The sequence below is a fragment of the Protomyctophum bolini genome, assembly GCF_963924005.1.
Source record: "Protomyctophum bolini genome assembly, chromosome: 8".
Classification (NCBI taxonomy): Eukaryota; Metazoa; Chordata; class Actinopteri; order Myctophiformes; family Myctophidae; genus Protomyctophum; species Protomyctophum bolini.
In genome coordinates, this window is record NC_137869.1 from 28,079,597 (window position 1) to 28,094,961 (window position 15,365).

Sequence of the window (15,365 nt, forward strand, 5' to 3'; positions counted from 1 at the left end):
TTCCGATTTTACCATGAGACAAAACGCTGACACGGTTAAATGTATCGGACCGCCGTCTGTGCTGAAATGGAGGGCTAGGAAGACGTGAGACAGAGGAGTTTACCTCTGCATCTGCAAAGGTCAAGTCTCCTAACACTTGTCCCCAAAATATGTCTAATAATAGGGTCAGTTGGAGTTCATTCACATCTCTGTCTGGACCCTAATCGGCCCCCTAATTCCAATGTAAACCCAATGACGGAGCTCAGCTACGCAGGATGACTGCCAGCGCCGTCTCATTGGGTGCCAAACCCTCATCAAAGCGGAGGGGAATCAAAGGGGGAGGACTGGGGTCAGTGATTCGGTCATTTCGGGATGTGGGAATCCACAGTTGATAAAAAAACAATAATAGTGGCATTGCCCTAGGGTGTTTGTCATTAGTGGATTATGACAAATTAGAAGTTTGAATTTGCCAATGCTCCATCCTGGGCTCATTGAGAAAGCAATATCTAAAAATAAGTATATGAAAAGACAGCTTTTGACCTGTGACCTCCTATCCTGAAAATCCTGTAAAAACAGTCTTGTTTCTCTAAAGCTGTCTGCTATTATCATTCAGTCTAGTCTACCTCACTCTTTTGCTGTCAACACTGTCTGTATTCTCCTAGTGAGGGCGGCATTCAGCTGGACTGCCTGGCCGGGATCCAGGACAAGATCACAGTGTGTGCCACAGATGACTCCTACCAGAAGGCCAGGCAAAGCATGGCCCTGGTTGAGGAGGAGACACGCAGCAGGGGTGCCATCGTCATCAAACCTGGGGGAAGATATGTAGGTAAGAAGGCACCGTGCTCTCCTGGCACGGACAGGACCACATAATCATGTGTCGGTCCCTCAGGAAACCAGACGGCCTCACATTCATTCACTCACTCACCCACATACAGTGAATATTATGCATGGATGAAAACCAAAAGATTAATGTAATTCTATTTCATCTTCTACATAGCTGATGATTAGATTTACTCTGTGTAAAATGGACATTAAAGGGAGGTTAGAAACAAAGGGACATGAGGACAAGAAGAGAAAATAAATATGACTAAACTCTACCTTAGGGTAAGAGATTCCCATTCAGACTATCCAATCGGCTCGACAGTTTCAGCGTCCAATGTAGTTACGAGGTTTTGTCCAAAGCGTTTTTATTACTTTCACAACACAGGCGTAAAGGGTGTTCAATAGCACTGATTTATGCAAAATAAATCTAAAAGGGCTTGATTTTGGGAGGTTTCCTCCCGACAGCAACGATATCCGGGTTTAGTGCTGGTTTGACAAAAGTTAAGTTTAGTGTTCTAGGGTTAAGTACCAGGTCTTATGACTTAACTTAAGACCTGGAGGTGTGGCTAATGCTATTTGCCTGTTTTGAGTGGCTAAACGGCATTGGCCAAGCCACCAGGTATTAAGCCATAAGCCATAATGCAAAATAGGGCCCTGTGTGCGTTAATACCACTTTGGCTGTCTGTACCCAGATGGTTTGTGTGTCTCTCGCTGTGGGCCGGGCTAAAAATATGACTGGGCCCGATTCACTAAGCTGTTTACACCCATATTTTTGGGTGTAATGGAATTTTCCAAACTTTCCAAGTTGGTAGTCTGATTCATTCATCTTTTTTTGTCTGAATTTTGAGGAGGGCCGGCTCTTTTTCAAGTCTGCTCGGATGCAGACTTACATGGGACCAAGGCTTGCTGTGTGTCATTAGAATTGGGAAGTTTGGACAATTCCTTTAAACCCCAAATATAGGTGCAAACGGTTTAGTGAATCTGCCGGCCAGAAACCTCATATCTCAATATTTTTTTTTTTTTGTATTTTTACCCTGAGGCCAATTCTGCAAATACCTGTTCTGTAGTGCACTGTGGTGACTCTAAAGACCGCAGCATTTGCCATTTAAGCCATACCTTGATCAAACCGTCTTCTTATTGTGTGTTCATCTGCAGCTTCTTGTTTAGTGCTACAGTGTTCTGTTCTCACACTTTAAAGATTGTTTGGCACATTTACCTCATGTGCAGATTTTCCCAGCCCCCACCAGGCAATGTTAACATAACATTAAACATATTAACATTACTTAACCCATTTAGGACGGGAACGCATCTGTCGCTTTAGCGAATCTTTGAATATAATATTCTTTCACAGCAAACATTTTTAGCTCATATCTTTGCTTCTGGGAGTGGGAGGTCCCTGGAACAACATATTTTGAGATGAGGGTCGGCAGCCAATTGCATATAATTTCTGGGGTCCTTGACATGAAATAGTTTAGGAACCACTGATATAGAAACATAGGTTTTTCCAGAAATCTGTCAGGATTTAGAAGACATTTGTAGAATCTGGTCTCAGTCCTAAATGGGTTCATTTCTGAACACCAGGGAAGAAGGTTCAAATCCGGAAACCGGCTCCCGGCCTCTCGGACATCGCCCCGTCAAGGAGGACGTCCCGGCCGGTCATCATCTCCAGCAGCACGCTCAAAAAGAGCGGCGTGCAGCAACAGAGGCCACTCCGAGAGCGCCTCACACACGTGCTGGCCCTCAAGCCATACAGGAAGCCTGAGCTCATCGTCAGACTGCAGAAAGAAGGCCTCTCACAGACGGACAAGAATCAGCTGGACAGCCATCTGCAACAGGTGTCACTCACACTCTTCTGTCACTCACGCCCCCCAAAAACTGATTGTTTTCTGTGAGCGAAAGTGGCCATAACCCCTAACACAGACGTTTCCCCTTATCCCATTATCCTGAATTTAATGTCTGAACTCATTCACTGCCAGATTAACTCATTTACTGCCGACACCCCCATCTGGTGTCTGAAAAGGGTAATTTAATACGGCGAGACTCTTAGTTTGAAAGCGGTTTCACTCTGTAACCGAGACCCAGAAAGTGATTTAGAGCTATGTAACGGGTTCCGTACTTGTTATTTAATTCACCCAAAACATACATTTTGTAACCATCGTTTAGACTGAGAAATGAGGTGTAAATCAAGCTTGTTTTGAGCCAAATATAAGAATCCGAGATATTACGATTCTAAAAACTGCGTTCCCATAGCCAGCGGAATTTTCACTTGATTTCGTTTCGTTTTTTTACCTGTTTTATTATCGCACCGCAACCGGAAAGCTATGAGCGCTTATAGAACACAAACACAACAAAATGCGATCCCGGCGCCGAGTTAGAAATGCCTAAATTGCCACTCACTTTTTTTGTATTTCCGTACCTTTTAAGTAGTCACAGAATATTAATGTGCACTACTGTTGACTATCATAGAGCCGCCGCTGCATATTCGCAAAGCTAAAAACACAAACCACATCAGAATACATACTTGGGCAGTGTGGGCCTTCAAAATACATGCGTCAAAATGGGTCATTGGTAGGGAATTAAAAAGCATATGGGGTGGTAAAGGGGTAAGGTTTTTCCGGCCTTTTGTTCCAATAAACTCAATTGGATGTGTTCACAGGTGGGAAGTTGGGTGTAGCTCTGTCACTCTCAATAGGTAAGCCATGGCACATATAACGGAGGAAACACATGATTGTCTACTCTACACCCTCTCCAACACCAGCAGTGACAGAGACTACATGGAGGAATTGGCAACAACTAAATTGGGAGAACATTTAAAGGAAAAGCATATACTGGCCCACTCTGGGACGACCCGTTAAGTGTTATTGTGTTTCTGATGTTCCAGGTGGCTATCCTGAGTGCACGAGACAACACCTTCACATTGAAGGACTCTTTGTTTAAGGATATTCAGAAGGACTGGCCAGGCTACACCGAGGGAGACCAGCAGCTTCTCAAGAGAATCCTTGTTCGGTATGTGAGGAGATGTCCTGTGACGTAGACACGGATGGCATTCCATTCATCACATGTTTCTGTTCATGAGAGATGTTGGTGCAAGAAATGTCTGATACGAGTTCTATGAACTCGTATCATCAACATCCGAACCCTTGAATTGCGAAAATCTGTTCTAAAAACAACTAAACAAAAGAAAACACACTCATGATGATTCAGACTTTGAAGCCTGAAACATCACAGCACAGTGCAATAAAGAACATAATTGGGAGCGTTTTGTTTTTTCTTTTGATACGGGTTCTATGGCATTTTCTTGGATTCATTCCTAAATAGTTCCTGGGTTTGTTGAGTAACCGTTGAGTAACAGTTTATGATACACATACCCAGCATACCAGCTCGGTGGTCTTGTGGTTAAAGTATCCAAGGTTGGAAGGTCGGGGGTTCAGTCCCCATCCAAGACATACCAAAAACTATAAAAATTGCGATGCCCCCCTGCTTGGCATTCAGCATGGAGGTTTGGACTGGGGCAAGTCCCTGTGACATACTGTCCAGGGGTCCAGGGGGTGGACTTGTGAACAGGAGATGGGCTCCTTGACCTCTGGGCCACATGGTTCTAAAGGCTACTTTCTTAGATATGCGTACACATTACCGGCTCCACATGAAGCTCTATAGCTTCAGGTGGTAAGCTGCTTGCATAATAAGAATGCATAGATGTTGTTCTGTGTTAAAGCTATTATCACTGATGATAGCGTTGTGTATTGCTGATCTTCTATTCGAGAGAGTGTGGAGCGCAGTGTTGGCTATGGAATGCGAGTTGTGGCAGCTGGTAACACTTTTAAAGAGAGATCTATCTTTTGTTTTCTTTTCTGAATGGAATGGAAAGGAATGACTTGCATGCACTGAGCAACTTACCCTTTGGAACATCCTATTAAAGGCTCTGTTTTAAGTAGTCATCTGGGGTTATGATATGTATTTACGTGACTGCAACACACCACCATCCCTGCCGTCATGACATATAGGTATTACTCAACCATGGTAATGTAATACTTAGGACAGATTTTCTTCCTCTGCAAATGACTTGTTTCTATCTGGTAGAATGACAGGTGGCTCTGCAGTCTTCATGACACGTTCTGTTTGCTCCACTGAATGTGGACTAAGTGTTCTCTTTGTTGACAGCATGCACTGCTGGCCTTCCTCCCAGTGGTAAAATCTGGTTTCTCAAGATCTGGGGCAGTAAGGAAACGCCAGCTCCCCAGCTAGCTATATATAGACCAGGCATTAATTCTCAGTGCTTACTTTTGGTTTACCAAGACGGCTCATAATGTATTGCATTCTGGAAAAGTATGTGTGCATGCCAGTGTACTAATGATTGCACACATGCATGCCTCCTATTTGTGTGAACGTGCGTTTGAACATGCACGTTTTATTTTTATATTTATTTCAGTCTCTCTTCTGCACTTTGAGCCTTGCGGTTAGTTTATCAGCTGACTCAATCCATAGCCTCCCAACTGACCCTCTCCCTCCTCCTCTTCTGAGTTTGAGCTGCAGCAGTCAGTCTGCTGCCTGTGATGCAACAGTGTTCTAGCACATGCTGATCCATGTGTGAGATGGCAGTGGTCCAAGGTCCAGCTGTATCTGTGATTTTGTGTGCCTGCTAGCATGCCCATTGCTCCTGACTTGACGAGCTGATTGCCTGCCTGTCTGTCTGCCAGCCTGGTGTTCTTGGTGGCTGTCTTGTTGACTGAACCACTACCTCCCCAAGTCCTACTGCCTGTCAGGCAGGCTGCCCATCTCTCCATTGAACTTGTCTTTCTGTACCCCAGCTCCCCAACCCCACTGAACTAGGGGTGGGGCATTAACAAGTCTTGCTGTATCCCACTGACAATGCACTGTGGTGACTCTAAAGACGCCATAGTCCTCATGTCCATTTAAGCCATACCAAATAAGCAAAATGCCCATGAGCCATGACTTGATCAAACCGTCTTATTGTGTGTTCATCTGCAGCTTCTTGTTGTAGTGCTACAGTGTTTGGTGGTGAGACGTTTCAGGACTGTAACCTTAAAGAACCATATCAATTAAATAGACTACCGTATATAAAAGTACTGAAGGCATTGGCTTCATTTCTGTGACACTAATCCTAATGGTTAGTGATTATATAAAACATAAAGCAGCCCAGAAGGCTATTTCTTAGTGGGTGGCTGTTCCTTAGGTTTCCTTAATCTGCGTTTGCAGAGGTGTTTTTTCATAATGTGTTGTGAATCTTTGAACATGAATGTTCAAAGATTTTATAAGGTGTGTTTACGTGTAGCTTTTGTATGACAGATTAGTCAGAGAACTCTCTACTAATCGGTTAAACTGTGCGCATCATAATCATCATAATACATCAGAACAACATTTTGAACTGTGGAAAGAACAAAATGTGATACAAGGTCATGAGCCATGCTGCTGATAGTGCCACTAAATTGTGTGGAGAGAAATTCCTCTGATCTCAAAGTCTTGGATGTTCTAGAACAGACTGGTCTTTTGAGGCTGTTACTGGGTTATAACTTCTTCGTAACTTCTCAAGCCTTTCCCTGGGAATTCAAGAGTGTTTTCAGGCAAAATGTTAAGTAAATTCCCTCGATTCCAATTTTACTCTTGTCACTCATGGCTGCGACAACCTCTCACATTGTTCTTAGATGAAAGCATGATTTACTTGATATTATAATAAATCCTTTGCCCCTTTTGTACAGCCTGTTCAAGATGGGAATTTTGCGCTCTTATTCTACCCGCTGTTCTGTATAATGGGTATGGGCATGGAATGAGGGGGCATTATTGTGCAAAGGAATTGCCGGTCTGTTTTCAGCAGGTCATGATCACTTGACCTGCATAGATTTATTTAAGATGGTGTCTCTCTGTTCTTGTTTAGTCTGATGAAGTGTATGGACTCGAAATGTCACTCTTTGTGTTGGACACCTTAATCAATTATGGTAGCTACCGTGTGTGCAGACCCCCATGTGTGCCTTTTGGCCTGTTCCCCAATTGAGCGGGTACCTCCATGTATTTATGATTGCACAAACCCATTTCGCGGATTGTAACAATACATGTGTTTGCATGTAAAAGAGCGTGCTAGAGAGCGAGAGATCAAGTGAACAAGAGAAAGGGGGAGAGAGTAAATTTGTATTTACTGGGTATTTATTTTACATGCCGATACAGACCCTCTCACTTATATTTGTGGTGTGTGTTTTTTCTCTCTCAGGAAACTGTGTCAACCTCAGAGCACCCCTCCACCAGAGAACCCAGTGAGCCCACCCAAAGAGCTGCCCAGCAGTTCTCCATCCCAGGTGAGCATTCTTCTTCTGCTGTACATCATCTGTCACTCCCTATAAAGAGAGTGTGTGGGGCACGGTGGCACAGTTGGTAGTGCTGTCGCCTCACAGCTAGAAGCTCCTGGGTTCGATTCCCGCTCGGGGCGCTGTGGGTGCTGGCGGCGTGTTTCCTCCTCCGCGTCATCAGTGCCCATACCCGAAGGCGGGGTTGGCGAAAGGGCCTTTCTGTGTGGAGTTTGCATGTTCTCCCCGTGTCCCCTAGGGTAGGTACCCTCACAAAAACATGCAGTAATCCTGGTCTCTAAACTGCCTCCCCCTGCCAGCCAGGGCGTCTGATGGAGGGGAAAGGAACTGGTTGGAATAACGTGTTCCTTCCACACGCTACGTCCAACCAGGGAAACTCCCCCCCTGTCAGCTGTAAAGGAGCAACTTGGACACTCAGGCATGAAGGAAGCATGAGTTAAGTCCGTTGCTCTCCCCAGGTTGTCGTGTGTCGTATTTAGTTGAAATTGTCACTTTCATTGAGTAACAACTCCCTCTGCCCTCTTAATCCACTTTCATTCTATATTATTGCTTCTGCGCCTCTTCATCTCAGGCCAGTCCTAAAAAGAGTTCCCCAATTTTCAGTCCCATTAGGAAGAAGGAATGAGTTGCTCTTGTTTATTATTAGCTCCTATCTCTAAGGGGGTTCTCACCTCAGACACCTAATGTCCCTTCCATTCCTTCCTTCCTTCCTCCCTCCCTTCCTCAGTCTGTATTTGCAGACACAAACACTGCCCCCAGGCACTTTCCTAGCAAAATTGGTTTAAAACAAGTACCACAGATGGTTAGTCGTACCTGTGGACAGTTCATCAGCATAGGCGAGTGTTGTCTCCTGGGAGCTCCGCTGCCAAAGTACACTGGTTAAGGAACTGTGCGGGTCAGTGCTCTAGTCCCCTGTAGTTTTTTGAGAGTCTTAAATCATCCTGTTAAGACAGACGGCAAACCAGAAACCATACAGTGATTGGTTAGCCGCACCCAAAGTCATTACAATAAGCCAGGTCAAACATAGCCTGTCTGTAATAGAATCCCCGGTATTGTGCTGAAAGGGCATGGTCATCATCGATTCTGTGCTGAGACTACACATCCTCTCTTCTCTCTCTCTCTCTCTCCTCTCCTCTCACCACCCCCCTTTCCAGCTGACAGCTTATACAGTAGTCCCTCCACGTCTCTTTCCACTTTTTAAGGGAGTATTGAGACTTCAAGTTGGTTCCTTGGTCATGTTAACCCATTAAAACCGTGACATTTGGCTATATACTGTGTGTGTGTGTGTGTGTGTGTGTGTGTGTGTGTGTCTCTCCATGGCACGACAAATTTGGGAACTACTGGTTTAGAAGGCATTTGTAGAATCGGCCTCGGGTCTTGGTTTTGTACTGTATGTTTAGAAAAAGAAAATCTCCCTCACTCAAGATGAAGCCAGTTCACACTGAACCCCTGTTTGAGGGCCAGCTTATAAAATCACTGTCCTTATCTTTCCTCTGCCAGAAACGGCCCGCTGCAGGTTTCATCGACCCACTTGACAAAAAGAAGCCCAGAATATCACACCTCGCCAGCAACGCAGCCGCAGCACCAGTCAATGGAAAGCTCAGCTCTTCCAACGGCAGAGAGGCAGGCGGCTCGCAGGCTGGGTCGACGGCGGCCGCAACGGGCACGTCCATAGCGGACAGTAGCGCAGTGTCCAGTGCCCCGCTGCTCCCCTTGCTGGACATCCCTCGTCCCTTCGAACCGCTGTCGGACGTCAGTAACGACTCCAACCATAACGGCCGAGACTGTGAGAGCCAGGAGGCGGCCGTGTCCGAGAGGCTTGGCCAGCCACCCTCCGTCCTCCCGGGGCCCGCGCCGCTCGCCGTGCCCGTGCTCGCATCCTCATCCCCGGGACACACAGGCCTGGATGGATCCCGGGACAAGAGTCTGCCGTCCCTGCACGGCAAGTCCAAGAAGAAATCGAAAAAACACAAAGACAAGACCAAGGCGAGGGAGCGGGAGAGAGAGAAGGAGAAAGAAAAGGAGAGGAAGGGGAGCGAGGAACATGTGCCTGAGCCAAAGCGAACCTGTGAGATTAGCTCTAGCCCTGAGGGTCTGAAGAGTAGCAGTATTCCACACAGAAGCACAGGTGAGACATACACACGCACCATCTACTTAATTTCGTATTATTATAAATATAACCATGCATTGGACAGCGGCTGTCATGACTCCCACTTTACCTGATACAAGATTCCAGACATCAATATACTGTAGACTAGAGGAAGGAATTACTGGTGTGACTGGTGGGACACCAAGGAAGATTAGAGAAGGAAGTGACATGGTCACGTGGCTGTGCTGCGCCATGACACTTTCATGGGAGCCAAATCTCGCACCGGAAGTTACATGAATACAAAGCAGTAAATGGAGCAAGCTTGACTAGCTCATAACAAACATTATTTATTGAGACTTGTGTCATATAATCGGTTCATAAAACAAATGGAAAGGTAGGAGCGCACACCAGTATAATCGGTTCAGGCATATAAAAGAAGACATCACAGTTTGTTTTCTAATCACTTGCTTTTCGAGTGCAGTAAATCATTTTATTTGAGGATTTAAACGGCAGCAGGTATCATTTCTGTTCCGGGGGTATCGCGAGATTTGGCTGTCAGACAGGAAACGGTGGACAGTCTCGCGATACTTGGCACGTTCAGAAACGTACTTTTTGCTTTTTAGATACCTCTATAAAATTACAGTGTACACATCGAGTAACACAGCAGACAATAATGTTTTAAATATCTTCTGTTTTTTGCCAGAAGCGATTACTTAACAAAAGATCTGAGTCATTCAGAAATATTGTTTGTGTAGTTCATAAGCTGGTCACTGAGCTCTCATTGACTCCAGTGCATTCTGCCCAACTTCCGGGTGCAGTTTGGCTCCCATGGTGCGACGAGTCTGCCACTCTGGAATTGCGTGATAGCGAAAATGATGTTGGTGACATTACCTCCATTTCATATACCTTGCTGGACACCAGGTAGTCACCAGTTTGAGCAGTAATGTGTATGTGACCCATTTGTACACTAGAGACCTCTGCTGTTCAACATGTGTAACTCAAAAAGACTCACTCATGTACATCAAATTGTTATCAGTGTATGTTATCAGTTTGTGTTATCAGAATGTGCACAGAATGCCACTGTGCTATTGCTTTTTTGTCTCTCTCCATCAAGACAAATTATAAAAGATCTTTAAAAGAACATACTGGTATTAAGCCCATTTTATGTAATACTTGACATTTTGGCAGAATAGCAACCATTTTCCAAACCATAACGTGGTTTGTAATCATTTTGCAGATACTTGAAATTTGAGACAAATATTTCCAACACAGTTAAATATCTGCATTTTATATCCAAACACTTTTATTACAGTATAATGCATTTTAAAACCTGCATTTGATTTGAAACGCCAATCTGAAAATAGTTCCTGCAGAAAATAATAATTTATGGCTGATCTCCAAACATGCCTTAGTATTAACTATCCAATGATCTTAGCCTACACTGATTCAATTATTCATGACTTTGGAGAACATTGAAACAAATACAAACTAATTTTAAGAAAAATGTTCTACGATTATGTGTGTCATACTGTATGGCTAAAGTTGTGGAGAGACAATGATATGTATTGATGCTTATATTAATAAAATAAAAATAAATTAATGCCTATTATTTCGTGACCTTGCTCTTGGTTTCAGAGCTGAATGGACTGTTCAATGACACCAGTGTTCCTTCGTCATCGGCCGAGACGGCAGACTATTTCAAGTAAGTGCTACAGCTTAAATGCATGAAAAATCCAATGTTTTGAAAAAAAACAAAAAATCTTTGCAATGACTGTCTTCTTCTCTCTCTCCTGCATAGGAAGTACATGGTGATTGGCTCCCCGGAGCAGCGTCAAAGTTACAAAAATGACTTCAACGCTGAGTACAGTGAGTACCGTGGCCTGCATGCCCGGATAGAGGGGATCACACGGCAGTTCACCGTGCTGGACACCGAGCTCAAACAGCTCCCGCAAGGCACAGACAAGTATAAGGTACGTACTGTACGTATAGCCCATTGAATGGGTGCACTGGGTGTTGTACATCATCCCTTTTACAAGTATCGTTTTATAGCTCTTTTCCTGTCCCTGTTATTGAGTATCACTCGACTACCCAGGCCTTACTGTGCCAGTTATTGTACTCGGATTCTAAAAATGTCTTCTACATCCCGACAGTTTTCTGCCAGTCGTTCTTCTATTTTTCAAAAATCGCAGACCTACAAGCTCGTAGCACGCTACTCTGTGGCGTGCTATGAGCTTGTAGATCTGCTATTTTTCAATAGGGGTTCCTGCCAAAAATGGCTTAAGTTGATATCCTTCACACTTTTATCTTATCTTTTTCAACAGACAATCCACAATCAGATACTCCAAGAGTATCATAAGATAAAAAAGGTAAGATTCAGACACTTCTTGCTCAGATGATTGTGATATTTATACCATGGTATACCATTTATACAATCGGTATACCGACCGGTATACCGTCTGTCTCTTTCTAATGCTGTGTGTGCTTCCTCTCTACTTTGCAGACTAATCCAAACTATAGCCAAGAGAAGAATCGCTGTGAATATCTACACAACAAACTGGCACATATAAAGAAACTTATAGCTGAGTATGATCAACAGCAACTTCAAAACTGGCACTAGTTTAGACTGTTTCCCTGTTCTCTCTGGAAACCAGGCAGAGAAAGGAAAACTCTGGATTCCGCTTGCTCTAAAAAGTACTTATGAAAGATGCCATGAAGGGAGTATTTCCCCTCATTGGGGCCAAAAGCACTAGTGAGGACAAAGCAGACCATATGATCTTTTCCTCTTTTTTTCTTCTCTCAATCCTTTTGGGGTTTTTTTGTCTTGTCCTTTTTTGGAGGAGAAGACTGGCTGGTTTGGCCATGTCTCTCTAGTCTGTGTAGCTACACTGCATCATGTCCCTCTGTGTAGCTACACTGCATCATGAGAAAGGTCCTGTGTGGCAAGTCCCTTTACCCACCCCTCAGTCTTATGAACCCTCATCTCACAAGGGGGAAACCACATTCTTTTGGAGATCTCCTAATAATCTTTGGCTTTAGTCTGAAAGGAAATGGACATTGAGATGAGTCTGCAGACTGTATGCCAAATGCAAATAGCTTGTTTTGAGTACACAGGAACAGGAATTACATAGAACAATTATTTTCCCCATATATTGAAATGGAAGGTTCTGATGCTGAACCTATTTTACTATGGGTTTTTCATTTCCCTTTTTAATTTATTTTGACACTTGTAGGAGTAATGAGTCTGTTTAGAATTTTACACTCCTCAATATCAGTATGACAAAGCAGTGTATTGTTTTGTTTTTTGTCTCTGCGTCTTGTCTTGAACATCAGCCAGTATTTCATTCAAAAGCTGCCTTGGCCATCAAGTTCTGTATCTGCTGCAGTCAGTTTGTTCCTTGTTTTTTCTCCCCCTTTTAATGAAATAACAATATACCTATCGATTGAATGAAGACAACGCAACAAAATGTACACCGTTAGGCACAGGTGTGTGTGCTGTGACTGTCCTTAAATGATGTGCAGATGTCTTAACAAGGGGGAATGTGTAAGAGCTGCTCTTGGCTCATGTTATTTTCATTCAAAATATAGCTTGACTGCAGCTGTGAAACACAGTCCCCTCATTAAGTCTTGACAAGTTGTGATGCGTGTCTATTAAATGGTTACATCAAGGGTCCTTGCTTTTATCAATTAGGATGTAATGTAGGATTATACCTAGCCTTTGTTGGCTAACATTACAATCCAGTTTAGTTTTTTTATGTTCGTAGCGATAATAATTTTCTTTTTATATTTAATTGCTGACTCGACTCTTCAGCATCACAGTTAAGGAAATCCTTTAATTGTAAGATGATGCGGACATCATCCAAAAGCCTCCCCTTCTCCACTTAAGAATGTGCAAAAAAATGTCTGGGTTAAACCACACATCTGGCGCCCAAAGTTATCATTGTAACCTTACTCATGTTTTTTATTTTGTTTACAGTGTATATAACAAAACATCCAGGAAAAAACAAATTAAATAATTTGTGTTTTATCTCATCACCTACTTGATGGTCATTAAGACGACTGTTAGGGTGAAGCCGCCCTCAATCAATTCTCCAGTCTGGAGCGGATGACTCTACCAACAGTCTGTGCCTGCCTGGTGGTCCTACTGCAGGGCTCCCTTTTTTAAAGGCCTCTCAGCGAAGGAAAGCTTATCCGTGATGATTTTTGCCTTTATATCTGTAGAACATGATACCGGATGTTTCATAAGGATGAACAAATCCATTGGTCTTGGATCAGCACCGCTCTCTCTGAGAAGCTTTCTGGAAATGCATTCAAGTTTTAAAACCTGTCCGAAGATTTTAAAAGTGTGTGTGTGTGGGGGTGAGGGTGGGGGGGGGTAAAATAACATGGCTGTAACGGAATTTCCTTTGAAAAATAACAGAGTTGAGTTTGGTTTAGTCGACAAATGCATTTCTTACATTGGCCTTTTTTATGTGAATATGAAAAATCAGCACTTTTCCTGCTAATCTTGCTGTTACCTGGGTTTTTTGTCCAAATGAAACTTTTCTCTTTGTCCATCAGAGTGCATGCTTATGAATGTGTTATAATGACCAGTATTTGTATCTTTACTTGAAACAACTGCCCAAGGACATACAAATCCAAGCAAAGGCCTATAGTCCAACTGAAGTAACATCCATTAAAACATAGCTCTGGCCAGCATGTATACCAAAGTGCATACCAAGTTGGATGAAACAAAATGCTCTGTGAAGGCGCTGGCAAAGAAACATAACCTGTTTTCACTGTATTCTCTCATTTAAAATATATTTTATTTTTAAATGATCAATCCCACATGAAGCTTCATTCGGACTTCATTCAGATCGTTCAAACTTTGTTCTGAGAGTGATCGATTACTCGTGAGAGGTCTCTCACTCAAAATAGGGATCTGCTTGACTGGGCCTAGATGTTTAAATGTCATCTTAAAACCTGATGTATGCCTCCTGGTATGACTGTCCTGTGCTAGAAATGGCCGATCACCAAGCTCACAGTGTGTCGCGGATGTGACACTTGAGTTTGTAGATTGGCCATTTCGCCCCTGACACCATCGGCATCATATAAAGGAGCATACATTTGGCTAGTTTTCAGCTTTGTCATCAACTTTAAAAATGCAAACACTACACATGGCCAATGCTCAGAGTTCCAACAACACCATGCTGAATACTACTGGGTCTCTAGACTGGTGGATCTGGAAACATGATGTCAGGGCGGGAGGGGAGGGGAGGGGTGGGAGAGAATGTGAATGTTTTGCAACCTGAATCAACTTTCAGCATTGCCTGGTAGCCTGCTGCAACCCTTTAAAAGAATGAGCTAGTTTTCACTGTTCTCATTGTAAAGTTGTTTTCTATAAGACATTCTGATACAATTACTGTATTACAGCTCTGCTGTGGTAAAATATCCATTTTGAATCAAATCATCAGTAAAGGTGGTCAACATTTCGCCTGCATATGGAGCAAATTGTTGGAAAGCATTGATATGCCAGCACAGGAACAGGAATGAGTTGATTGTGCCAAATTACCTGTTGTATAGGTTTTCTCTCTGATTATAAACATGCTGCTGTATAAGCAAAGACGGCTTTGGAGAAGAGTCATCCGTGATGTTGGCGCTAAAACCCAAAGCACGCTTTTTGAAACCATAAGGGACTGGGACTGAAATTGATCTTTATTTCAATAAACTTCTTTAAAATCCTCCTTTGTGAAATTCTGAACCAGTTGTTGTTCTTAATTATTTTATTGCATTCATGTTGTAGCGTGCTGTTTGACTGTGGTCTCCTTTCATGCTTGGAAATATTGTATATTGCTATATAGTACATTATTATTTTGTGGAAGAATTCAACATGGGTTGTGTATGGAAGCTGCCAAGAACAATCTACCAAAAATGAGTAGGCTATAAGTCATTTGATTTACTGCCAACTGTTTAGCATCAGACCATCTTAAATTCAGTGTAGATATCCTGCACTGCTTCTAGTCTTTCACAAGGCAATTTAAAGGACACTATTTTGTCTAACTAAATGTTCTAATGAGAAATAAGGTAAAATAAACATGGGGCGAGATATCCACGCTGTGGGGCGAGATAGCCACGCTTTTCGAAAAGTGAAGACGGCTCGTGTGGATATCCACGGGTACACC

The 15,365-nt window shown here is 43.3% G+C and overlaps 1 protein-coding gene across 1 annotated transcript in view; it reads left to right on the forward strand.

Moving 5' to 3' along the window:
* Window positions 1–14,937, forward strand: part of ell (elongation factor RNA polymerase II) — a 46,032-nt gene extending 31,095 nt beyond the window's left edge. Inside the window, exons 4-12 of the mRNA XM_080769790.1 lie at window positions 642–805; window positions 2,383–2,636; window positions 3,683–3,807; window positions 7,025–7,109; window positions 8,619–9,246; window positions 10,843–10,909; window positions 11,006–11,177; window positions 11,529–11,573; window positions 11,708–14,937. Of these exons, the coding sequence (XP_080625916.1) occupies window positions 642–805; window positions 2,383–2,636; window positions 3,683–3,807; window positions 7,025–7,109; window positions 8,619–9,246; window positions 10,843–10,909; window positions 11,006–11,177; window positions 11,529–11,573; window positions 11,708–11,824 (1,657 nt within the window). The 3' untranslated portion in view covers window positions 11,825–14,937. The remainder of the gene's footprint in view (window positions 1–641; window positions 806–2,382; window positions 2,637–3,682; window positions 3,808–7,024; window positions 7,110–8,618; window positions 9,247–10,842; window positions 10,910–11,005; window positions 11,178–11,528; window positions 11,574–11,707) is intronic.
* The last annotated feature ends 428 nt before the right edge of the window (window positions 14,938–15,365 follow it).